Source organism: Chironomus tepperi, unplaced genomic scaffold (assembly GCF_022539635.2).
Source record: "Chironomus tepperi strain 1889 unplaced genomic scaffold, CSIRO-AGI_Ctep_v1 contig_9, whole genome shotgun sequence".
In the NCBI taxonomy this organism is placed as follows: Eukaryota; Metazoa; Arthropoda; class Insecta; order Diptera; family Chironomidae; genus Chironomus; species Chironomus tepperi.
This window is the reverse complement of record NW_027226131.1, coordinates 269,145-295,629: the sequence shown is the minus strand read 5'-3', so window position 1 is coordinate 295,629 and position 26,485 is coordinate 269,145. Positions and strand designations below refer to the sequence as shown.

The window sequence follows — 26,485 nt, the reverse complement described above, 5'->3', positions numbered from 1 at the left end:
GTCGACTTCAAATTCTGGAATATACTCTCCAGCACACTCATTTTGATGAGTATGCTCATTGTCTGTTAGGAACCACTGCAAAAGTGTAGCCCAATACTGAAACATGAGTACAATGAGAAAACCATGTCTTATAAAGAATTTGAATCGAACATTTAGTTTATCTATAACCTTGATCATATATGTTGTACATATGTAGCTAAAAAGAGTCGTATTTATAAACAAAATTGCGTCCGTTCTATATTTATTAACTGGAAATTGTAGTAATTATATGTGATACAAGATATGTGTATCAGGATGATGACTTAGGGGTGAGAGCATTGAGACAGACTTAGGGATTGGAGCATTGAGGCTCAAACTGCCTCAAGCTGAAAAATCGTTGCTTTTTAATTGGAAATAATAGAATTAGTATATGATAAAAGCTTGAGATGGTCAGACCATGTATACAGAAGACCAAGTGACGCATCAGTCCTTAAGGTAACTACTTCGGACCATGTGGATGGCAAAAGATTGCGAGGAATACCGAAGAATTTCTGGATTGGATGTATTGAAAAGGACGTTAGAGTCCTTAATATCCCGAACTGGCAGAAGATTTCGAAAGATAGAGCTTTCAGGAATGTCTTTAGATGCGGCAGAAGGAAGTAAGTTAGCACTCCCATTGCACTCCCCATCCCCCTTTTCGTCCCTTGATGTGGCTATACTCCTGATGTACATAGTGTATACTATGTTGCTTCAGCCTTACAATAAGAAGCATTCATACAATTGTAAGTTTTTCGTTTCACTTGTCGTTCAAACAAAGAACTAAATTCACTGAAAGGAAAGAAAGGAAGAAAAAAAAATCCAAAACGAGACGAACAAGAAGAAAGAATAAATAAAGTACATAACAATTCACAATTCACAATTCAAAAAAGAGCGCGCGAACACAATACCTGTAACCCAGGAAGGCAAATAAATAAATTACAGATTTCTCCATTCGCTTCCCTTACTTTCCTACTTTAATTTATTTATGTCGTTACAGCATTGAATTGATTATAGAAAATTTAAGTAGAAAAATGTTGCCGTATTGTTGGTAAAGCTACATCTATCTACTCGTTCTTCCTTCCTCTTTTTCTCGCTCCGCTTTATTTTGATTCTATTCACAACAAATTTATGAGATGCCGGTGCTCTATGGAAAAATTGCAAAATTTAACATTTCCTGTTAAAAGAGGCGATGTAAGTTACAATATCAGGTGATGGATCGTTCGGAAGTTAGGTAACGCTTAGGGGAGAGAAGGGGTTTGATGAGGGGAGCTCAAGATTCATGACTTTGCTACAAAGCGCTCCTGTGGGGTTGAGGGGAGCTCAAGATTCATGATTTTGCTACCAAGCGCTCCTGTGGGGTTGAGGGGAGCTGCAAATTCATGATTTTGCTACAAAGCGCTCCTGTGGGGTTGAGGGGAGCTCAAGATTCATGATTTGGCTTCAAAGCGCTCCTGTGGGGTTGAGGGGAGCTCAAGATTCATGATTTTGCTAAAAAAACGCTCCTGTGGGGTTGAGGGGAGCTCAAGATTCATGATTATGCTACAAATCGCTCCTGTGGGGTTGAGGGGAGCTCAAGATTCATGATTTTGCTCCAAAGCGCTCCGGTGGGGTTGATGGGAGCTCAAGATTCATGAATTTGCTACAAAGCGCTCCTGTGGGGTTGAGGGGAGCTTAAAACTCGTGATTTTGCTCCAAAACCGCTCCTGTGGGGTTGAGGGGAGTTCAAGATTCATGATTTTACTACAAAGCGCTCCGGTAGGGACGAGAGGAGTTCTGTTCCAGCGTCACGTAATTTCCAAATGTCCCCTAATAAGGTAATGGAAATGGAAAATCACAACATAAATTGATTCAGTTTTGTACTGTTGCTGAAAAAATGAAATGAGAGGAACTGAAATGAACAGAGTTAAGGTTTGGGGTAAATGATAATCCAACATCTGAATTTATATCTATTGTACATAACAGTTACTTTTCCTTTTTTTTATTTTCTCATTTTCACGCAGATTAAAACTTTTTTTTTGTTTTTTTATGCTTGTCGAGCTTTTCATCTCTCAGAAATATAAACTAGCTGCTTTTTTTTAAAAACATTTCACATTTTTATAATATTTTTAACCTTTTTTTGTGTGTTTTTACTCGTGAGAAAATCTCATCTGAATGAAAATATCTCTTATTTAATTAAATTTAATTTAAATTACATTTACTTCTATTTCATTAAAATTTGTGCAGTAAAATTTCATTTAGTTCAACATTTTTTATGCTTTTGAAATGTACTTCTGACTGGAAATTGAGTTGGAAAAACTAAAGTATGTCATTTGTAATTCTTTAGAACTCAAGAAAAAGTTTCATTGGAATTAAATATGAAATTTCTCCTCGTTTGCCTTTCAATTTTTCATTCAGCGGAGAACATTTTCTTAAAAAAATGAGAGTTGAAGAAGTTTTGAGGAATGTTAAAGGTGAAGTTTAAACGGAAACAAATTTTCAGGTTGAAAAGGCTTTTAAAGATTTGTTCATTTTTACTGAACGTCATTTTGATGCGAAACTTTTTTTATTGGACGTCATTTTGACGCAAAATTTTTTTTTTACTGAACGTCATTTTGACGCAAAATTTTTTTTTTTTATTGAACGTCATTTTTACGCGAAATTCTTTTTTACTGAACGTCATTTTGATGCTAAATTTTTTGTAGCTGAACGTAATTTTGACGCGAAACTTTTTTTTTACTGAAAGTCATTTTGACGCGAAACTTTTTTTTTACTGAAAGTCATTTTGACGCGAAACTTTTTTCTTAGTGAACGTCATTTTGAAGCGAAACTTTTTTTTTACTTAACGTCATTTTGATGCTAAATTTATTGTAACTGAACGTCATTTTGACGCGAAACTTTTTTTTTACTGAACGTCATTATGACGCCAAACTTTTTTTTTAATGAACGTCATTTGGACGCAATTCTTTTTCTTACGGAACGTCATTTTGACGCGAAATTTTTTTACTGAACGTCATTTTGACACGATATTTTCTTATTGAACTTCGTTTTTACGCATTTTTTTTTGTCTGAATGCACTTTAGATGCGAAACTTTGTGTTACTGAACGAAATTTTTTTGCTGAACGCCATTTTGACGCAAAACTTTCTCACTAAACGTCATTTTGCGAATTTCTTTCACTGAATGCACTTTAGATGCGAAGTTTTAATTGAAAGAGCTTTAAGAAGTTTTAAACAATTTTTACAAAAATTAATTAATATAAACTTTTGAAATTGTTAACTTAAAAACTAATTGAAATTGCAGACCAAACTTCACCAAGTCAAGTTTTACCAATTATTATTTACAAATAATTTTAATTAACTTCTCTCAAAAAATTCATATAAATCCAAACTTTCTTTGAGTAAGTTTGTCCGAAAAGCAAACTTAAAAGTTACATCAAATTTAAGAAGTTCCAGCAGTGTCCAGAAGTAACAATTTCATTACTTAAATGTCGAATTAAAAATAAAATAAATTACTGCAATAAATATTATTATTTGTTCCTTATCAAACAGCTACAAACTTGAATTTTACAAACGAAACAAGTCTCGAGATGACTAAAAGTAAAATTATGTTCATAAAATGGTGTTTAAGCCAACAACAACTACCACAACTCCGATGCTCATGATACATTGCAGCAACGTCACCTATTTATTAAAAAAAAGGAATAGAAAACATAGAAGTGAGTGAGTAAATAGAAGCTGTAGCTAAAGTTTAAAATATTTTTATGATAAATTACTTTTAATAAATATGAAAAAAATACATGAAGCACAGTTTGCCTTACTTCATCTAACTTATCATCAATTAATTAGATTTTCCATCCATGGAAAGATTTTCTTTTTCATCTTTTATGCTTTTTCATATTCGGAAGTAATAAATGTAATCTGTACTGAGAAACATAAAAGTCACGTTTGCTTTATGTCATTGATTCAAATCGACAGGAAGTCTAATTTCATCTAATGATTCTTTTAGGAATTATCTGCTGGATGGAAACTAATCAGAAATCAATCGTATTAATGAGGTAACTAGAGCAGATGATTGGAAAATCTTGATTTATGTTATTCTTGGGAAGATTTTATCCAAGTCAATAAGTTTACTGAACGCACTTAAGATGCGAAAAAATTACTGAACGGACTTTTAAGGCAGAAATTATTACTGAACGTACTTTTGAGGCAGAAATTGTTACTGAACGTACTTTTAAGGTAGAAATTGTTGCTGAACGTACTTTTGAGTCAGAAATTGTTACTGAACGTACTTTTGAGGCAGAAATTATTATTGAACGTACTTTTGAGGCAGAAATTGTTACTAAACGTTCTTTTGAGGCAAAAAATGTTACTGAACGTACTTTTGACGCAGAAATTGTTACTGAACGTACTTTTGAGGCAGAAAATTTTACTGAATGCTCTTTTGAGGCAAAAAAGTTTACTGAACGTATTTTTAAGGCAGAAAATGTTACTGAACGTGCTTTCGATGCTAAATTATGTTACTGAACGCACTTTTGAGGCAAAAAGTTAACTGAACGTACTTTTGAGGCAAAAAAAGTTTACTGAACGCACTTTTGAGGCAGAAAAAGTTTCTGAACGTACTTTTGAGGCAAAAAAGTTTACTGAACGCACTCTTGAGGCAAAAAAGTTTACTGAACACACTTTTGAGGCAGAAAATGTTTACTGAACATACTTTTGAGGCAGAAAATGTTTACTGAACGCACTTTTGAGGCAGAAAATGTTACTGAACGTACTTTTGAAGTAAACAAATTTTACTGAACGCATTTTTGAGGCAGAAATGTTTACTGAACGCACTTTTGAGGCAGAAAATGTTACTGAACGTACTTTTGAAGCAAAAAATGTTACTGAAGGCACTTTTGAGGCAGAAGATGTTATAGAAAGCACATTGAAGCAAATTAATATTTTCCAATTCCATTCAGATCTAAAGCAACACCTTTAAAAGTCCCAAAACATAAGCATGAACGGTTTCTCTTGCCTTTTTTCTCTCCTTTATATTATCTAAACAAGACCTAGAATGTTCATCACAAAAACATGACTCAAAATATTTACTCGAAAAAAAAAGCAAATTTCGCATCAACAAAAAGAAATATTTGCCTTTTATATTAATACTCATAAACCTATCCATTCATGAATTTTCACTTGAAAAAATATCTAATAACGTAAATTGCATAATTTGTTGATTTTGATATCATATTCAGGTTTGCTTAAAGTCTCATAAAAGCTTTTTTAATTCATAATTTTGAAAACTAACACTAGAAAATTTTAAAAAATTTCCGAAAATGCAAATTAGATGCAGAAGTTGTTGTTGTCGTTTATGTACACACTTAATGAGTAGAAAATTCTTCATGCATAAAGCTTCAAACTTTTCGAGAAAATGCTTTGAGTTGCAACTTAAATGAGAAAAAAAAGAAATATTTATTTTTTGCATATTTCTTTTGTTTGAAAAACTTTTCATTATTCCTATTTTGTTTTGTTGTGTTAAAGAAGAGAATAATCATAATTATTATTATCATTAAAAACGTTTTTATACTCTCTGACATCTTATGTATATAACACATAAATAATATGAAGGAGTATCTTATGAATTCAGATCAGGAAAAATGTATAAAAATGAGAAAAACAAACGAGCTAAAAATATGTGAGAGATGCTTTTAGGGCTAGAAGCTGTTCAGAAACATGTTTATTTATCAGGTCAAGGATTTTTTCATTAAAATTATCGAGTTTAATTAAGAATTGCAAGCTTTTTGATCATTTTAATAGAAAATATGTTTGCAGAAATTCTAACGGCTTTTGAAAATTTGAAAACCCTTTATCGCTATTCTCTGATTCTTATGAAATATTCGTAGTTTTTCTCCCTGCTTATTTTGATAAATTGTGAGTAATTTAATGTGTTTTTGCTGATTTTTATAAATTTAATTGTGAAATCGTTGCTTAAAATAGAGTTATAAGTAAACTACAACATCAAATGATGAATACAGCACTAAAATTGTAAGTATTTCTCATTATTTTCAACAAAATTCACATTTTTCTCTAATTTCAAAAAGAATTTCCTTCAAAATTTATCAAAGCTGACACAAATTCATAAGCTTCCACTCCTTACCGATGTTAAGCTCAATTTCAAGTTCTTCTAAGCGTAATATGAGCTTTATTTTCCTTCATTTTATTTTATTTTTTAGGTGAACAAGAATCACTCATATAACATTATTCACGAAAACCGAATAAATTATACAAACTGAATATGAAAGCATCAAGAAATATCATTTGCTGACTATGAGAAGCGTGAATATGATAAAAGAGAAAAAAATTATACGCCCACCCAGCATCGTCTCGATTATAGTAAAAGTCTGTGTATATATATAGCCTCATGGGAATTTATAAGAATATTCAACTTCAAGCAGCATGCGAAATTTGAGAAAGAAAAATAAGATAGATGCATGGGCTCCCCCATTTCATATTTAATGTCAACACAAGAAACTTTTTTTTTTATGAAAGATTTTAATAATTCATACTTTTCACGTTTTCTTGAAGGCAGAGCAACAACAAGGAATTTGGGGGTGAATGTGAACCCTAAACGGAACATTTTGCTGTAGATTGAAGATAAAAAATGCTTTTATCAATTAAGTTGTAAAAGTAAATTCGTTGTGGTAATTTTCTTCATCAAATAAACTCTTTTTCTTTTGTGAACTTTTTAAAATATTTTGGAATTTGATGGAGTCTATTAGTCTGCGTTGCAAAAAATACTTGGAGATTCTTAGATGTTTGATTAAGTTTTATTGAGGTTGAGTGTGGGAAGATTGGTTGTTATTAATAGGTGCAGCAGTGTGTCGATAAGGTGGATCTTACCTATGTAACAATAATGTTCCTTATGTATGGCATTGATATTCCTTAGGGACGTTAATGTAATACATATGGAACATTTTGGTTACATGGAAAAGGCTTCCTAACAAGCTAAAAGCATGCTTACATGTTACAAAAACCATTACGGTACCTAAAATTGGTCTCTTCTTGTTAGGGGTTCGTTCCAAGGGCTCAAAGTTGACACAGTTAAGTTTCTCTAGATAAGAAAATCGAGACGGAATTTGACTTTCCCAAGGTTTTTCACTATGAAACCTAGCACCCTCGCAAAAGAGAAGGCTCATAGTTTCAGTCAATTTCCTAGTAATCCTTACCATACTCTCGCATTAACAGATTCACCAAAGTATTGGTATTGAGCGTTTAATAAGTAAGTGTTACCCAAGCCACTGCACTCAAACCTAGACCTACAGTTTATAGAAGGATTCGAATTACTCCTTTGATGTCATTCCTGACAGTAGCCTATCAAAAAAGTCTGTGGAATACGTATCTTGTTCATATGATTCAAAAAAGGACATGTCAATAATTTTCTATGCCGAGATTCGAACACCTGATCTCTGGTTTGGATTTTAATGAGTAAGTCCTGAGTAACAGAGCCTCGGCGCCACCGAACCACTTCGACTCACATTAACGAGTCACCCAGAACATCCTAGACATGATTCAACATCAAACAAGCAACGACTTTAATTTCAATAAGATGCGCTCAATTCCCATCACACCACAATCAAAGCTCTAAATATATCATCACAATTTTTTTTTAATAACACAAACAAAGAGAAGAAGCGTCAATGAGGGAATGAACACAATCTTCCCATGTATTCAAAAACATGAAAATTCATAATATATGTATATACATCCATCCACACACTTGTCAGCACTAATAAGAAGAAGGAAATGAGAAAGTTACAAACCTACAAAAAAAGGAAAGAATTTGTGGCTGGAATACACAAGAAAAAGAAAAGATATGCTGAAAATAATTTCACGTATTTCAGTAAATAGCTAGCAGGATGAAAAATTTTCTTCTTATTTTCCATTTTGTACACACTCCGTCATTCCTTTGGATTTTTAAAAGCATATTTGCAGTACATGCATAACATTTATGTAAAAAATTGAAAGTGTGAGTTCTCTAAAGATTCTTATGTATTTCCTTTGATTTTTCTCACGAGTAAACATCCCGTGCGTCATGAACTGAATAAATCATCAAAAAAACTTTATGCGGATGAAAATTCTATAAATCCAGTTAATGAAATTTTTTGTTCTCAATTTTCATGGGAGCTTAATTTTTTTGAAGGAGTCGACACTTGGATGGATTGGGCACAGTTTAAGGAAGCATGAAACAGGCATTTCGAGAATGGCTTTGTTTTGGAATTTAAACCACAAAAGAATTATTGGAAGATCACTTGGCAGACAACCACAGAAAAGAAGGCAGAGCAACAGCACAAGAAACTAGCGGAAATAGCCGTTTTAGACAAGAACAGAAACTTCCTATTTTGGATGCCCCTCGATTCACAGTTGATCAACAGGAATTACAAGAAACTAGCGGAAGTAGCCGTTTTAGGCAAGATCTGAAACGCCTTATTATTGACGCCCAACGATTCACAGTAGATCAATAGGAACTAATCATCAGTTCACACTTTCATCCGACACAAAAACAAAGTTACATCCACAACCACAGAACCATCCACAACCATAGAATCCTTTCACCCGTACAAAATTCAGTGTCACTGCCTTGAATTGTTTGAATAATGGATTTTGAAGTTTTAATTGAAATTGTTTTTAAGCTGACGACGGAAAAATTATTGATGAGATTATATTGATATGGATGACAAGTGGATGGATTCGTGGCTGAAGGCAATTTAACTTCATTTCAATCAATGTTTATACTTCTTTTTTTCACTTTAATTAGTTCAGTTTACTTTTCTCGATGTTAAATATTATATTGGATTTTGTATTGTCATGGAAGGAAGCTATCGGTCGACCAAAACAGTCCCTGGCAGGCAAATAGTATACACTCGAGAGCTTGTTCTTCTTAAATATATTAAATTAGCATGCTCGTGAGCGTTGATTTTGAGAACACGCTCTTTAGCTGCTGAAAGAATTGCACTTGGAATCGGGAAGCGATAGAGCGGATGTTAGGTAAAGTCTGTGGGAGGTCATGGATTACAAATGATCTGTACGTAAAGTAGTTTTAGTATTTTAAATGCGGCAATGGACCCTGGTGCGCCTTCGCCAAGGAAGTAAGAAGTAATTAAGTGTACGTTAAATAATTGTTTTGCATTTACAGACAGGTTTGGCAATTCCTTTAAATTATCAAGATGCTTAGATTTTGTTTATTGTGAATCTACAATAATAACTTTGGAGATGCTAGACTAGAAAATCACATATTTATATACTTTTTGGTCATTTTACAAGCTTAGAATCTATTGAATACATAAAACGACAAGATAATACGACAAGATGTTGTGGGTAGGAAAGCTAACTTTATGAAAATAAGGAATATTCACTTTGTAAACAATGCTTTGTCAACAGACGCTTCACAATTTTGAAAAATTTGCAAATTTAAGTAGTTTCTGGACATTTTACATCCTCATAGCATATTGGATACGTAACGTTGAGCTGTATTATAACAATAGATTCGTTATAAAGCCAGCAATTTTTAGAAATTGAGACAAAATTCGAAAAACAAAAAGGAAATCTGAATGTAAACAAAGATTTGAATTTTTGAATTTTGAACAATTTTGACAACTCTTTTAACGAACAAAATTGCTCTTCAGAGTTGTTACTCTATAGTTGAATAGCACAATTCAGTTAATCGATCCAAAATCCCACACCAGATCAGTAAGATTGGCATGATGCCGAATTTAATCCGAATTTGTGCTTTTCAGTATAGATTTAAATCTATATGTCTGACCAGTAATAAAAGAGGTATTAAATAGTCTACAAAATCCTAAAAAGAGTATTAAAGTATTAAGTGAGTATTAAATTTGTCTACCCGGAGATGTATCATAAATAAATCGTACATCTATTGCCAGATGCGTATATAAATGAAAATGTTGACCAATTTTAAAGATTCAGATTCAGACTTTGAATTTTATTTCCAAGTTTACATGCCCCAAAGACAATTTTCGACAAACTCAACCTAATCAATATTCTGTTGAGCAAATTCAATCAAAGTTAGACAACATTTTTCAAGGTCTTGTTCAATCCACAAAAAAAAAGAGAGAAAATCTGTTTCCAAGCTACAGAATAAAGCTTGTATAACAAACTTTTAGACAGAACATAACACTAAACTTCTTTGCCATTTTATAAAGTAGAATATTCACCGAAAAAAAACTGTATTTTTTACCTTTGAAAATGTGTACGACGACTGATGCCGGTTGAGAATTGCTGGGAACGCAAGTATAATTTCCAGAATGATTTTTCGTAGTGTGTAATATGGTAAGCTCTGAATAATGAAAGTCTGTGAAAATTGAAGAGAGAGAAAATGAATAATTTTTATTTTCACACTCAGTTCTTGCCCGAGCAGCACAAATGAAAAAGGCTCTGCCACGGAGATGCTTTTAAAGTTCAACTAAACTGCTTTTACTAATATCATATTAAAGCCGCCTCCGTTTTAACATCCTTATAGACGTCGCCTCCGCGTTGGTTGCCTTATGGACATTGCATCCGTTTTGGCAGCCCTATGGACGCCGCCCTCTTTTTTGACAGCCTTATGGATGCCCCTTTCGTTTTGGCAGCCTAATGGACGTCGCCTTAGTTTTGGCAGTCTTATGGTCATCGCCTCCGTTTTGTTAGCCTTTTGGACGCTGCCTCGATTTTGGCTGCCTTATTGACGCCACCACCGTTTTGGCAGCCTTATGGACGTCGCCTCCGTTTTGGCAGCTTTATGGACGTCGCCTCCGTTTTGGCAATCTAATGGACGTCGTCTACGTTTTGGCAGCCTTATGGACGTCACCTTCGTTTTGGCAGTCTTATGGACGTTACCTCCGTTTTGGCAGCCTTATGGACGTCACCTCCGTTTTGTTAGCCTTTTGGACGCTGCCTCGATTTTGGCTGCCTTATTGACGCCACGGGGTCTGCAAAGGGTGGTGATGCGCAATACAGGTCCACTGCAGTTCAGGAGACAAGGTGGATAGGAAATTTTGTCAGTGATGTCAGCAGATTCAGGGTGTTTGCGAGCAACAACGCAAAGCAGAGGATTAGAGGCACGGGTTTCATTGTGGACCCCGTTTGGAGCGAAAGAGTGATTGATTGGAAGCCTGTGAGCGATAGGCTATGTGTCTTGCGAGTTAAAGGAAGATTCTTTAACTTATCACTCATTAATGTGTATGCACCAACTAATGATCGGCCAGACGATGAGAAAGATGCTTTCTACTCGCTCCTCGAAAGGACGTATGCCAATTGTCCGAGAACTGACATCAAAATCATCGCAGGGGATCTGAACGCACAAATTGGAAGGGAAAGAGCATTCAGACCAACAATAGGTCCTCATAGCTTGCACCAAAAGTCAAATGAAAATGGAATGAGACTTATCACTTTCGCTGCTGCCACTAATATGAGAATAAGTTCTACCTATTTTCAGCGGAACAACATCCACAAGGCAACATGGAACCCGCCAGGAGGAGGAAAAAAGTGCCAAATTGACCATCTGTTGATTGATAGTCGACATGCATCGAATATAATGAATGTGCGGAGTTACAAGTACACTCAACTGGACATTGAACATCACGATTCAGATCATTATGCAGTAGGTGCACGAATTCGTTTTAGATTGAGCAATGTTGGTAGAATTAAGAGCGTTAAGCCAGCAAAATATGATGTAGCAAAGCTCAAGGATGAGAAGATTAAGGACGAGTTTAATACTGCAATTGAGACGAACTTGACAAGTCTGGATCAGGAGCAGGCGACGTGGCAGGAATGTCATGATGCAATTAAGAAAGCTGCTACGCAATGTCTTGGGTTCTCCAAACCGGGTAAAAAGGAATGGTTTGATGAAGAGTGTAAAAAAGCCGTTTAAAGTATTATTGATGCACGTAAGAGAAGGATGACGAGAATGCGTGAGGAGGAAATTAGAAGACTACAAAGACACAAAAAAAATGTTGCTCCGAAGAAAGAAGAGAGAGTATGACAGGAAATGTCTTGAAGAAATCGAGGAATTTCGATCATTGAATGAGTCGCGAAAGTACTTTAATGCTGTCAAACTTGCTCGTAAGAAATTCTATCCACGTGTGGCCATCTGCAAGTCAAAAAATGGCGAGCTATTATGCAGTCAGAGTAGAGTTCTTGAGAGATGGAAAGAGCATTTTGAGGAGACATTAAATGTTGGAGTAGCTGAGAGCACAAGTGAAGGACCAAAAGTGTACACGAGGAACGATGGAAAAGATTGTCCAGAGCCTACACTGGAGGAAGTCCAGGAGGCCATTTCAAAGCTGAAAAACAACAAATCACCAGGGTTGGATGGTCTGCCTTCAGAACTGTTTAAGACTGGTTGTAATGAGTTGGAAATTGCAATCCATTCCATTATTGTACACATCTGGAAAGAGGAGAAGTTACCGGATGAGTGGACCATAGGAGTCATCTGTCCCCTTCACAAGAAAGGATGTAAACTGACTTGTAGTAACTTCAGGGGTATTACACTGCTCAACTCCTCGTACAAGATCTTTTCAAAGATCTTATCATCTAGACTGGAACCACTCTATGAAGACTTTCTACATGACTTCCAAGCAGGGTTCAGGAGAGGCCGTTCGACGATTGATCAAATCCACAACATCAGGCAGATCATACACAAGAGCGATGACAAAAACGTGGAAACCCTGCATTTGCTCATTGACTTCAAGGCAGCATATGATTCCATATTGAGAGAAGAACTATGGAGTCTAATGACTGAGTTCAAGTTCCCGCACAAAATGATCCGCCTGCTGAAAGCAACCCTAAGCAAAGTTTATAGTTGCGTCAAGGTACAGGGTCTTAATTCTGAATGTTTTGAGACAGTGACTGGACTGAAGCAGGGAGATGAGTTGTCAACGAAGCTTTTCAACATCGCATTGGAAGGAATCTGTAGAAGAGCAAAACTTCAATTAACTGGCACAATATACTCCAAATCGTCGCAACTACTAGCATATGCAGACGATATCGATATTGTCGGACGGAATATTCGATCCATCACAGACACGTACTCCAAGCTAGAACGAGAAGCACTTAAGTTGGGACTGCATGTAAACGAGGAAAAAACCAAAATATTACTGGTTGCTGCTTCAGCAAGAACCAAGCAGCTTATTGGCAGTCACCTGTGCGTGAATGGAAAGCGTTTCGAAATGGTGGAGGAGTTCAAATACCTTGGATCCTTGATCAATTCGACATCGGATGTGAGTTTGGAAGTGCGGAAGCGGATACAGTCGGGATATGGTGCGTACAATTCTCTTAGGCACCTGTTAACATCCAGAAGTTTATCGAGAGGCACCAAAAAGAATATTTATAAAACGTTGATCAGAGTAATTGTATTATATGGATCTGAGACCTGGAACACAACGGCGGCAGATGAAGAAGCAATTGGTGTTTTCGAGAGACGTGTATTGAGAACGATTTATGGCCCTATCAAAGATGGGGATGAATTCAGAAGCAGATATAATAATGAACTTTATGAGTTATTTCAGGAGACCGATATTGTTACAGTTCTGCGAATAAATCGTTTAAAATGGGCTGGCCACGTGAATAGAAGGCCAGAGGATGCTTCAATACTTAAATTGACAACTGGTAACTTTCTGGATGGAAAGAGATCTCGAGGTAGACCAAAAAGCTCATGGGATTGCTGTGTGAGCAACGATGCAAAAGTGCTGGGAATTAGAAACTGGCAGAAGTTATCTAAAGACAGATCCAGCTTTCGACGAATTCTAAATGCGGCAATGGGCCCCCGTGCGCCTTCGCCAAGGAAGTAAGTAAGTATTGACGCCACCACCGTTTTGGCAGCATTATGGACGTCGCCTCCGTTTTGGCAATCTAATGGACGTCGTCTACGTTTTGACAGCCTTATGGATGTCGCCCCCGTTTTGGCAGCCGCATCCGTTTTGGTATTAGTAATAGAGACTTAGCAGAGCCTTTTTAATTTGTGTCGCTCGGTTTTGTTAAGGTTAAAAATGCCATTTCTCTCGTTTTGTTTGGCATGATTATAAAAAATACATAAGATGTGAAAAGTTACCTGCTTCTGATGAAACATTTATCCCTCTGTCGAGATCGTAATTTATCATTCTATTATCGTGATACCAAAATATGTACGCTGTTGCTTCCGTACTTTGTAAAACTTTACAAATGAGCTTAAGTGTTGAGCCTGGTGTGAGATATTTCAGTGATGGACCTACAATTTCTGCTCTCGCTTCTGTAAAGAGATGAATTATAAATACTTTTTATTGACAGATATTACACAAAGTAGGAAGTATAAAGGCAGGATGGATAACACAAAAAATGTGTTTACATTCTTACAGGAAGAATTATTTTATTAGGCAAACAATATATTTAAATGAGAAATTATACTTTTTTGTTCAAATCTTGTTATTAGTTTATGTTTTTCATCTTTTGTAAACAAAATCCGAGGGATAAATTGTTAGAAATTGACTTTGACACACGCTTACAAATTTCTACTTGAGCTAGGCAGCAATAATTCATAACTAATAATTAAATTAAGGCAAATTTTGCTTGTTTGAAATTGAAATAAAGCAAAAGAAATGAAAACACATTGAAAGGGGTATGAAACTATGAAGGTTAAATTGAAGACTTTGAATAATTCAAATAGCATTTTTCCGTTGAAAATTTCATTAAATTTTGAATTGAACAAAGCAATGTACACAAATCGTAAGGGGTATGGAACTATGAAGGTCAAATTGAAGAATTCGAGTATTTCAAATATCATTTTTCCGTTAAAAAATAAATAAATTCTGACTTGAACAAAGCAAAGAAATGTAAACACATCGAAAGGGGTATGAAACTATGAATGTCAAATTAAAGACTTCGAATAGTTCAAATATCATTTTTCCGTTAAAATTTACTGAATAAAATTTTAAATTCAATTCTGACTTGAAATCAAAGGGGTATGAAACTATGAAGGTCGAATTGAAGACTGAATATTTCAAATATAATTTTTCCGTTAAATTTTCATTGAATTCTAACTTAAAGCATCCTTTTGAGCAGCAACAAAAGAATATATTAAAGCAAACACACAGCATGCCGATAAAATATATTTCTTTCATAAACCGATGCTAAATTTGGCGTAAAATGTATACATCATAACTTCCTTTCTTGAGGGTTTAAAAAGGAAATTCCTATGGAATCCTGATAAAATATACAAATTTCAATTCCAAAACCACCAATTGTTCTCAAGTTCCGCAGACATCCCACCTACACCCGTTTATATATTCCACCAAAAGTAAAACCTTTTTCTATAGAAACATTTTTTTTGCACACTTGAGTCCATTCAGAATATATCCATACGTGTGTGGGTAATAATTGAATAAACAGGCAAGTTTCACACAATTCACAAGAGCATTGAAGTATGAACAATAAAATAAAAAAGCTTCGGGCTTCTGAATATATAAAAAAAAAGAAACTTTTTATCCTTAAAATTTATTTTCATTTCAATTTTCTGAAACCTTTCAGCCCCCCATCCGAAAAGTTATTTAATACACACAAAATATTACAAAATTACTTGACTTTATAGAGCGACTTCAGCGCATTTTTGGGTTAGTAAATAATAATAAAGAATTTAACGGTTTTTTAGAATTTGAATTTTTTAACGGTTGGTAAAAATTCAAATTTTTTGAAAGCAACGCTTTAAAAATGTTTTTCTGCATATGAAATGAAAAATCATTAATTACCATCCATAGAACTGGATTAAGGCTTCCTAATCAATTTATACAGAAATAACTCGATGGCACGGAGCTAAAGCTTCAAACTAGAGCTATCTACGATGTCTGGTTGCCAAAATCTCGTCCTTCATCCAGCTAGCCAAACAAAGTGTATTATTAAACGCTCCTTTTTTTCAAAAACGCGTCCCTTCCTTGTCATGAAAATTTGTTCTTTAATAATTTACACAATATTGTTATGAAGTGATACAAAAAAATTACGAAGAAAAGTTGTAAGATTTCTTGGTATTTATGTTTTAAGGTGGTGGAGAAGAAGAAGACAGAAGTTCACTAAATTAATTTCTTCATCCATGCGTTAAAAAAAAACTTTCGGGGTGACTTCATAAAAATAACAATTTGAGCAACTTTGATGATCTTTTTTTGCGGATTCAATTTTCCGCAATGACTTTATTTTGATTCACCTTCGGTTGTTATTTCCTTGGTCACTTTGTTTAAGATATATTGTGATTGAAGGTCCAGTTTGACTGATTGTCTGAATTGATATAACCTGACTACCTTAATCAATGTCCAGACGTGTGAGTACATGAAGTAAGGAGCGTGAATTCACGGCAAACTGATTTTTTTGAGAAGGACAATCATACTTGACATTCATATTTGATAAAGAGGGGCATGCAACTTTTTGAAACTGATGCTCAGAAGAGGGGCATGAAACTATATCAAACTAATGTTGAGAAGAGGAGCATGTAACTATTTCAAACTGATATTTAAAAGAGGGGTATGCAACTATTTCAAACTGATATTGTGAAGAGGGGCATGTAACTATTTTATGCTGATACTAAGAAAAGAGGCTTGGAACTATGTCAAATTGATACTGAGGAGAGGGGCATGCATCTATTTCAAACTGATATTGGGAAGAGGGACTTGGAACTACTTCAAATTGATATTGAGGAAAGGGGGCTTGGAACTATGTCAAACTGATACGGAGAAGAGGAGAATGCAACTATTTCAAACTGATATTGAAAAGAGGGGTATGTAACTATTTCAAACTGATATTCTGAAGAAGGACATGCAACTATATCAAACTGATATTCTGAAGAAGGGCATGCAACTATATCAAACTGATATTGGAAAGAGGAGCATGTAACTATTTGAAACTGATATTGGGAAGAGAGGCATGTTAAGAAGAGACCAATCAAACTGATTTTAAGAAGAGGGGCATTTAACTTTCTCAAAATAATTTTGCTAGCTTAGAGGAGCATTCAACTATTCTTAGCTCATTGTGGCTGTGATGTGCTTGATAGGTCAATTTACATCTGTAACACTAACTTTTATACTCGATAATGCTTTTGTTTACACAGAGAAGTATTATCGACTCTAAAGTAATTCGATTATCTTTTTATCTCAAAGAATTGCAATATGAATAAAGTTACTTGAATGCTTTTTATCAGTCTTTTGTAATTTTATATTCCTTGAAATATATACAACAATAAGGTTCAATAAAAAAAAGTTCATTCAAGTGTCGAGAGTTCATGCTTCTTATCTCAAATTCCTTACAAAAAATTCCAAAATGATTCATGGGTAAGCACCGATGCATGACTTAGAAGTTTCAAAGCAATTATTCAAAATGGTATTAGACTTGCCCCCGAATACACTGCATGAAAAAGTTTCATATCCAATTTATTTAAATCCCATTTCTGTTTTGTGCTCATTGATGAGAACGTCTCAAAGTATCATTAAGTTATGTCGAAACATCCATTACAATAAATGATCCTGCAATAATCATTTACATAAGATGAAGTTCATTCTTCCAGTTGTGTGACTAACTTGACCTTTGGAATGAGTCAATTGTTGGATATCACATACCTTTTCTAATGACTTGGGGATTAGGAGGACTGGGAATATTTGTGGGAAGATGTCGATTTTGCTTGTTTCTGTGGCTGTATGCTTGTTTTAACATTGGTAATGCTTCTTAATTTGTAAATTATTGTTTTTCAGCTGTTCCTAGTTAGAATCACTTGAAATTCAAATTTTTGGAGGTCGTTAATGCTACCAAAAGGTTTAGTCATTGCCATCTTAATCTAGTTCCATTCCCGAGCGTCATAAATGAGGATGGCTTTGCTACAGAGCTTCTAAGGTTCCTCTAGAGCTCTAAATCTAAATTGAAGCCATATGAATCCACATGGAGGCTCCTTCCACTTGGTGCCATGCCTGGGGAAACAAGCTTCAATGTCTGAGTCATCCTCATATGTTTCATTCGACCTTGAAACCTCCTCAAACTCCCAAAATGCCCCAAATCACAAGATAAATAATAAAAAAAACTATAACCATAACCAGCAAAATCTATAATTGTGTATACGAACGTGTCTTCGTCTCCAAAATACTACTTTCTCCTTTATATTGTCTTACATGATAAAAAGCCAGTTCCAACCGTACTATCGCATCCAAAACATTACGAACAGGTCGTTCAAGTTCAAATATTTGATTTACATTCAAGTCAATTTACTTTAACGTTATGTTGCTAGTGGGATGCTTTTGGGTATGTCTGAAGTGCCAACTTGTTTGTTCGTGATTTGAAGAATAATGTCTTTTTATTGTAGCTAGGTAACATTATGTTGAATATTCTCATTCCATTTTTTCCATGAAAATAAGGATTGTTGTTCAATTTGTAACAATTATATCGTGTAATGACCCATATTCCCTGGATTGATTCATTTGTGACTTTGTATTTTAATTGATGGTGTTTTGATTCTGTTGCTTTGGAAATGATGTTGTGTAGCTTTTATAATGAGCTACTCAGAAATTGCTCTAATTGTAAAATGAGGCTGTTCTCATGATATTCATGCAGAAATAATTAAAATAGTCAATTCCTACTTAATGAGCTGAACGCTTATTATCTGATGATAAATCAAGAATTTACATTTATGCAACTTCCATTTATTGCAAAATTGATTTTGATGAAGAGTTTAGCATGTTATGGTGGGTGAAGTGAAATTTCGGTTTCCCGGAAGGGTTATTGCTATTAAATGATGTAAAATTTGTGGCGCATAACACACTTTGTTACGTCGTTCGATCTATGTCCAAACATTGTAGAATCCTCGAACTTATTTCATATACTCAGTATTTATACCTGCAGATGCCATCTCATTACGTTTCGTGACTATTAATTGTTTATCAAGGTTGGGCTTGCCAAGCATCACTCTCGCAATTAACCTCCTTCGCTAGGACAGAATGCACCATTAGGAGGTTAGATGCTTGGGTAAGAACATTTGTATTACGCATTACTACCCTTTGAACTCCCACTCTGGATGGTAAGAGATCTCGAAGTAGACCAAAGAATACCTGGATTGGATGTGAAAAACATCTACTCCACTTCCTTGAAAAAAATCATGAAAAGGACACAAAAGTCGTCAACAATCTGAACTGGCAAAATTTCGTAAGGGATAGAGTCGGCTTTAGATGTGCCAACGAGCATCTTAACCAAGAAAGTAAGTAAGTAACTACTGCATCTTAGTTATTAGGTTAGTAAACGATCTTAATTTTCACCTCGAGGAAGTGTACTGGATTTTTCTATTTAGGTCAAGGAAGTAACCTGAAGTCTTCTGGATGTAAACAAAATTTATTGTTATATTCGCAGTTATTTGTTTTCTAAATACTGATTGCTGCCACAAAAATGCACTGAAGACGTTCTATTAATGGTCGAGTTCATCATTTCATGTTCTTGCAGTCTATTATGTTGACAAGTTTCTATGGAATTTAAGAAATTGATTCCCAAATAGGAATCGAACTTATTTTTAAACAAAATAAATAGGGTATCCAGATTATTGCATAGCAACCCAGTTCACGACATCATTTTTCAACCTAACAGAATCGCCATCATATAACTCAACCTCATCTAATTAGAGCACAGTCATCTCTAATGAAATGTGTATAATGAAGGAAGGAAGGAACGACCCCTATTAAAAAAATATCAAATTATGCATGAATATAAAATCTAGATAATGAATATGCAAATCTACCTTACTCAGACTCATCCTTATTTCATAACACGCAGTAAATTAGACAGGTACAAATTATCTGCTTATCAGCTAATTGTTTATTACAACCGACCACTTCGTGACAATTGTTTTCAATTTAATATTTTTTTCGAGTGCTAAAGATAATCAGAATATTTATGTGAATGTGATGAGAAAGCAGTACGAGCTTAAGGAATTAATCGTGTTATGAATAATAAAGTGGAATTTCTTATCATTTTTATTTCGACAATGCAAAAGAAAAAATAATTTTTTTAAGGCCCAATTCATCGTAAATTATGAACGGGGGGAAGTTCTTTCAATAAAATTCAAATTAATCATTTTCAATTCAATTGTATTTCTTATTTTAATTCATTGAAAGCAAGTAAGTATAATAATTTTTAAGGGCTGTAATTGCCTTGAATGGTTTGGGCGGAGATTCTTTTATTTTTCTTATATACATTTCTATTATCCATGGACTGTCTTTTGCTCTCGTTGACGATGGTACGAAAGAAATATAAGCAAAAATACATGAATCAGATATAATTTATGGTTGAGATTTAAATCATAAAGGCATAGCTTTAATTCTACGCAATTGGGCAATCAATTTTGATTATACTGTCGCTAATATTTTTAATAGGTTTTTTTCCTATCTTTCTTATCATTCAGTTCGCTCTTTTAAGCAATTTTGCTTTTATTCATTTGTATTCAGCTCAATTCAGCACTTTTCAGCTTAATACAGCACTATCAAACTCAATTCCAACTCAATTCAGTACTCTTAAAATAAAAACAGCACATTTAATATCAATTTAACTCTGATCAGTTCTACACAGTAACGTATAAATGAATTCAGCACTTTTCAGCTTTATTCAGCACTATTAAGCTCAATACAGCATCAAATCTAAACAATTGAGATCAATTCAGCTTTGTTGAATTCAAATTCAGTTTAAATTCAGCCTAATCCAGTTCCATTCAGCAATTTTACAATCAAAATCATCACAATTGAGATCAATTAAGCAGTTCTCAGTTCAACACAGTATCATTTATTCAATTTATCTCAATTCACCACAATTAAGCCTAATTTGGCACTAATAAACTCAATTCAGTACTATTAAAATCACAATTAATATCGATTCAGCGTTGTTTAATTCAACACAGTGCCATATAGCTGAATTCAGCACATTTAAGTCTTAATCAGCACTGTTTAGCTGAATGCAACACTTTTTATCCTAATTCAGCACTATCAAACTAAATTCAGTATTTTTAAAATCAAATCAGTGCAATTGAGATCAATTCAGCTCTGTTCAGTTCAATTCAGCATCATTTCGTCTAATTCAGCACTTTTCAGCTTGTTTCAGCACTAATAAACTCAATTTAGAACTTTTATATTCAAATCAGCACAATTAAGATCAATTCGCTGTTCAGTTCAACACAATATCATTAGTTGAATTCAACACATTTAAGTTGAATTCAACACATTATACTTGAATTCAGCATCATTAAACCCAACTCAGCATTATTATTCGAACGATTTTAAAGCTGATTCATTGCTGATTTTATCAATTTTTATTTTGCATTATCATTTATTGTCACGCTTAATAATTCATTTTTACATTTCCACAATAAATGTTTTATCAATCAAATTGTATGAATGACAAACTTTATTTCTGGTGCTTATTCCTGGAAATGAACAGAACAAATGTTTGATATTTGTTCATATTGTTGGAAAATTGTCTGTTTTTGATTGCATTTAACACGATTTATAAAGTGGCAGTAAATAAATACCTTGGAGTGAATTAAGGCATGAAATAAACAATTAACCTGAACAATTTTTAATTGTTGTTTACCACGAGATTCTGGAAAAGTTTTGAAATGCTTTTAATTAAGCACATTGAAAACAATTGAAATTATGAATTCAATTAAATGTAATTAAATCTATTCATAGAATTACTTGTGGATTATTATTAATTTGAAACTATTTTTGTTTTGAAAATTGTGTTTGTTGATGCAGAATAATCTCAAATGGAAGTAATTGATTCATATTCTATAAATAATCACTTTAGTACTATCAGAACTTTGCAGTTATTAATTAAATTCACAAAAACTATTGTTTAAAGTTGAAAAACAATGAATTTTCAACTGAGCAACACAATTGCTCAAATCCTAGCAACTAAATGGATGCCCAGTAATTGCACCGACGTGGAATAACTTCACTTGGAGAGTAAATCGCGAGTTAGGAATAATGTCGAAATTTTATTTTGCACCGGGCGGTAATAACTTCACCTACAAAATGTAAGTGAAGTTATTCCGGCACCACGACGGAATAAATTCACCTATAAAATATAAGTGAAGTTATTACCGCCATATTGAATATAATGAAAAAATTGCTGTTATCATCCTTGCGAAGTGCGGTAATAACTTCACTTATAAATTTCAAGTGAAGTTATTCCTACGCCGCGTCGGATTAAATAATCAAATTTTTTCTTTTCGATATTATTCCATCATGGTGTAGGAATAACTTCACTTGAAATTTTTCAGGATTTCGATGGTTTTAAATTTTTTTCCTCTAAAATATGAGTTGCTGGTATTAGTAAAGTGTTTTTGAAAATGTCTCAAACATTTTTGAAGCATGTCTGTGAAGAACGTGGGAATAGGTTGTTAGACCTCAATGAAGCTCGGCTTAAATTACATTCATATTACGTCAATTGCGAGTCGAGGATGCTCGGTGGCAGAATGGTTTCGTACTTTGGAATTAATTGGGATAAATTTTTCATCTGTCATTTTTAGAATCATATACAGTGAAAACGCAGCTCACAACTTTTCTTTGTAGACCAGAGACAATAAGCTGATAATATCGTCGTTAAAAGAGTGGTTCTCATTCCACTATAAACAAAAGGTCTATTGAGTGTGCAGGTATGGTGCACCCTCACTCGTTAAACAATCATTAGCCGCATTAGCTCCGAAATTCCCTGACGAAACACTAGATCTCAATGATCTATATAGCTAAAGTTTTGTTAAGTCCATTTACATTCTGCATTTGATCAATTTCTAGCGTGAATATCATTCAGGGCTTAGGCAACAACGATCAACTTTGAATCAATTATTTCGCCTCAGACAAGTTGTCCTGAAGAGCTTTGAGATGAGACTATAATTATATATATACTGATTAGATCAAAATCGTGCTGGAAGGAGTATTCAGGAGAGCTGGTCTTGAACTTTAAAAGTCCAATAAAATCGGGCTTCGAGTCTATGAAGACAAGATAAAGGTGATAAGAGATTTTAGGTGGTCAATGACTTTGCTAACTTGGGGCTTTTATCAATAATCATTTCGACATTGTGGAAGCTCAAGTAAATAAAGTCTTAAAGGCAGACTTTAGTCAAGTAAAAGGTCACGTGGACGGCGTAAGAACTCATGGAAGGAGCAGACGATTGAGATAGTATTGTATTAGGAATCGGAAATTTCCAAACGGTAGTCAACGATAGGGCGGGCTTTATTATGGTCTGCAAGCAGTTAGTACTTTGAGTAATCACATCTTCTGTCTTAGAGAGGATGAAAATATTTAAATGCAATACGTAAATGAACGTAATATGAATGCAATTTAGGCCAAGCTTCATTGAGGTCTAACAACCTATTCCCACGTTCTTCACAGACATGCTTCAAAAATGTTTGAGACATTTTCAAAAACACTTTACTAATACCAGCAACTCATATTTTAGAGGAAAAAAATTTAAAACCATCGAAATCCTGAAAAATTTTAAGTGAAGTTATTCCTACACCATGATGGAATAATATCGAAAAGAAAAAATTTGATTATTTAATCCGACGCGGCGTAGGAATAACTTCACTTGAAATTTATAAGTGAAGTTATTACCGCACTTCGCAAGGATGATAACAGCAATTTTTTCATTATATTCAATATGGCGGTAATAACTTCACTTATATTTTATAGGTAAATTTATTCTGTCGTGGTGCCGGAATAACTTCACTTACATTTTGTAGGTGAAGTTATTACCGCCCGGTGCAAAATAAAATTTCGACATTATTCCCAACTCGCGATTCGACATTATTCCACGTCGGTGCTATTACTGGGCATCACTAAATGACCTAGCAAATTTAATTTAAATTGTAAAAAGCCGTTAATTTTCATAGAACTTAAAAGCAACACAATTGCTCAAATCCTAGCAACTAAATGACCTAGCAAATTTGATTTAAATTGTAAAAAGCCGTTAATTTTCATTGAATTTTAAAAGCAATGGAATTGAAGTTTAAAATCAATTTTAAAGGCATATAATAACCTTCAATAAATGCGTTCCTATAAATTCACATTAATTACCTCCAATGCCAGTCATATTTTCATTAATTATACCCGAAATTAATATGAACAAACTGCTAATTATTGTCAAATATATTTCCATCCACGTTTATTCAATTCATTTTGATTTAAAATCGAAAAAACTTGTAAATTTTTATGACATGCCATACGTCGTCATGTAAGGGAGGTCAAATGGCATAATAAAAAGACGAGGAAACATTTCTGATTGCAATTTAGGATAACAGAATGATCGTACATATAAAAAAAAATTTATATCAAGGACAATAATAAACAAAGAAGGCAGTAAAATGTCAAAAAAGAAAGAGGAATTGCCGATAGCTCAAAAGGCAATAATTCAATATAACAACTCGCATTGCCATTCCTATGTCTTAGTGATTCACGCATAATTTTTACTAATATTCCATCTACGAACAAATTTTATGAAGCCCTTTTCCTTACTGCCTTGCCTTGCCTCCTCTTTTTTTATTGCGATCGTCATAAATTTTGAATTTGCGATTCGATGTTTTTCCTGTGAAAATATTGAATCTGTCATTGAGCACATTTAACATGTTTTGCGATAAGAGAATGAATACGAAGAAGAAGTCATGGAGTGAATATGTGTATGTGATACCATAAAGATGATGATGCCGTTCCGTAAAAGTATTTTGAATAGAGGATCCGAGAAGAAAAAATCAATGTGAAACTTTTCAGCACATCTTTTCTCACATGATAGGAACAGAAATCTCGATAAAAGCAAAATTAGGTTTAAGGTTTGAAATGTTTATGGCTGAATAGAACTGCTTATAAACTTGATATTTAGTTTGATATTATTTCGATTGACTTAGTTTGGTGTTAGTTTTCATTTTCTTGCCTTGATGTGCTGATAAGCACACTTCAATAGTTCGTATTTTGTTTGGGGAAAAAACACTTGATTTTGACAAAAATAAAGTTGAATATTTGAAAAAAGTTGTTGAGGCTATCTTATGAGATTATTGATTGCTTTGAGGGTAGCTTTTAGACTTGTTTGTCTTTTTGGGTAAAATTGACCCTTGTGTATTTTGGGTGTCAGCGGGTTGTCGGAACAAACTAAATTGATGTCAAGAAGTGTTGCAGAAGTGTTTTTAACCAAGCGAACGTTCAGCATGAAATTCAAACTTAAAACGTCTACTTAAAGCACGCCTTTTAAGTGACTGTTTTGATTGCTGATTTCCCGTGGGACACAAATGATAGAAGGCATCACCTGAGAGCATTAAAAGCTCCTTTATTTAAGAGTCATGTCAATTTTTTTCGATTTAAGAAACTAGTCTTGTCTATCTTATGTTGTTTTCTTTTGTCCAAGTTGGTTTTGAACATGTTCGGTTGTGAATCTTACGATTTCTAGCCTGATTGGTGGTTTGCCCACTCTTCAGATTAATTGCTTTGGATAGACTTTTTAGTCTATCCTGTAATGTAATTATCCCGGGACATAGGTCGATTAGCAGTTGTGTTTTTAACGGTTATCATGGGGTACCACAAGAAGAAATATACTTGACACTTGGTCAATTTAAGAGTCAAAATTCGGCTTTCCAATCCTGTCAAGAAACGAAACGGTTTGTGGCGGAGTCCTCTTCATTTGTGTTATTCGGGTTAATATAAGGATTGTCTCAGTATACTGTCATGTAATCGTACTGAGCATTTTGCGAATTCATGTCATATCAACAACAATTGTCTTTATAGTAATTAAGAAATCAATCTCTGATGGGAATCGAACTCTCGCACATTCATTAGATTGAAACAGATATCCGGTCTGCTGCCTAGGGTTTCTGATTAACCACGTTTTTTCATAACCGCTGTTATGCTGTTATGAAAAAACTCAAAACAGCTGTTAACGCGGTTAACAGCGGTTATTGCAAATTTTTAATAATATCACAATTTTACTAGGTTAATGAGCTTTTCATTAATATATTTTCTTTTTATTTGCCTCGTATGGTTAAATTAGGTTGTCTAAACCTACAAAAGTGAAGAAATTAATCAAAATCAAGGAAAAAGAATCATTTTTTATGATTAAACTGAAAACTTAAAAAATAGTTCCCAAAATTTTTCAAGAGATTCTAGCCTAAAATTTTCATCCAAAACTCGCATTTTCTTACAAAAGAAGAGGGATTTCAGAAAGAAATTAAAACATTTTTATTAAAATCCTTCAAAATTTTCTAATTTAAAGCCTTTCTTTATAAAAATGCTGTTAACAGCGGTTAATTTTCAATAACCGCTGTTTTGCGTTAACCGCATTTTTAGGTAAAAAACCGCTGTTATGCTGTTAACGGTTAACCGCTGTCAGAAACCCTACTGCTGCCTAACTAATCGACCACAGAGGCCTTATTTTTACACTGGCAGATTCGCCTATATATGACACGATATCCCACTCTGCTCAGCCACTACACGTTT

The 26,485-nt window shown here is 34.1% G+C and overlaps 1 protein-coding gene across 3 annotated transcripts in view; it reads right to left on the bottom strand.

Annotated features, from left to right (window-relative positions):
• Nucleotides 1–1,978: 1,978 nt before the first annotated feature.
• The window catches only part of LOC139086571 (uncharacterized), a 55,185-nt gene continuing 30,678 nt past the window's right edge, over nucleotides 1,979–26,485 (bottom strand). For all 3 annotated transcript variants that reach the window (XM_070635067.1, XM_070635059.1, XM_070635075.1), the window contains exons 7-9: nucleotides 14,082–14,258; nucleotides 10,233–10,346; nucleotides 1,979–3,676 (exon numbers count right to left, since the gene is read on the bottom strand). In XM_070635067.1, the coding sequence (XP_070491168.1) occupies nucleotides 3,537–3,676; nucleotides 10,233–10,346; nucleotides 14,082–14,258 (431 nt within the window). In that variant the 3' untranslated portion in view covers nucleotides 1,979–3,536. The remainder of the gene's footprint in view (nucleotides 3,677–10,232; nucleotides 10,347–14,081; nucleotides 14,259–26,485) is intronic.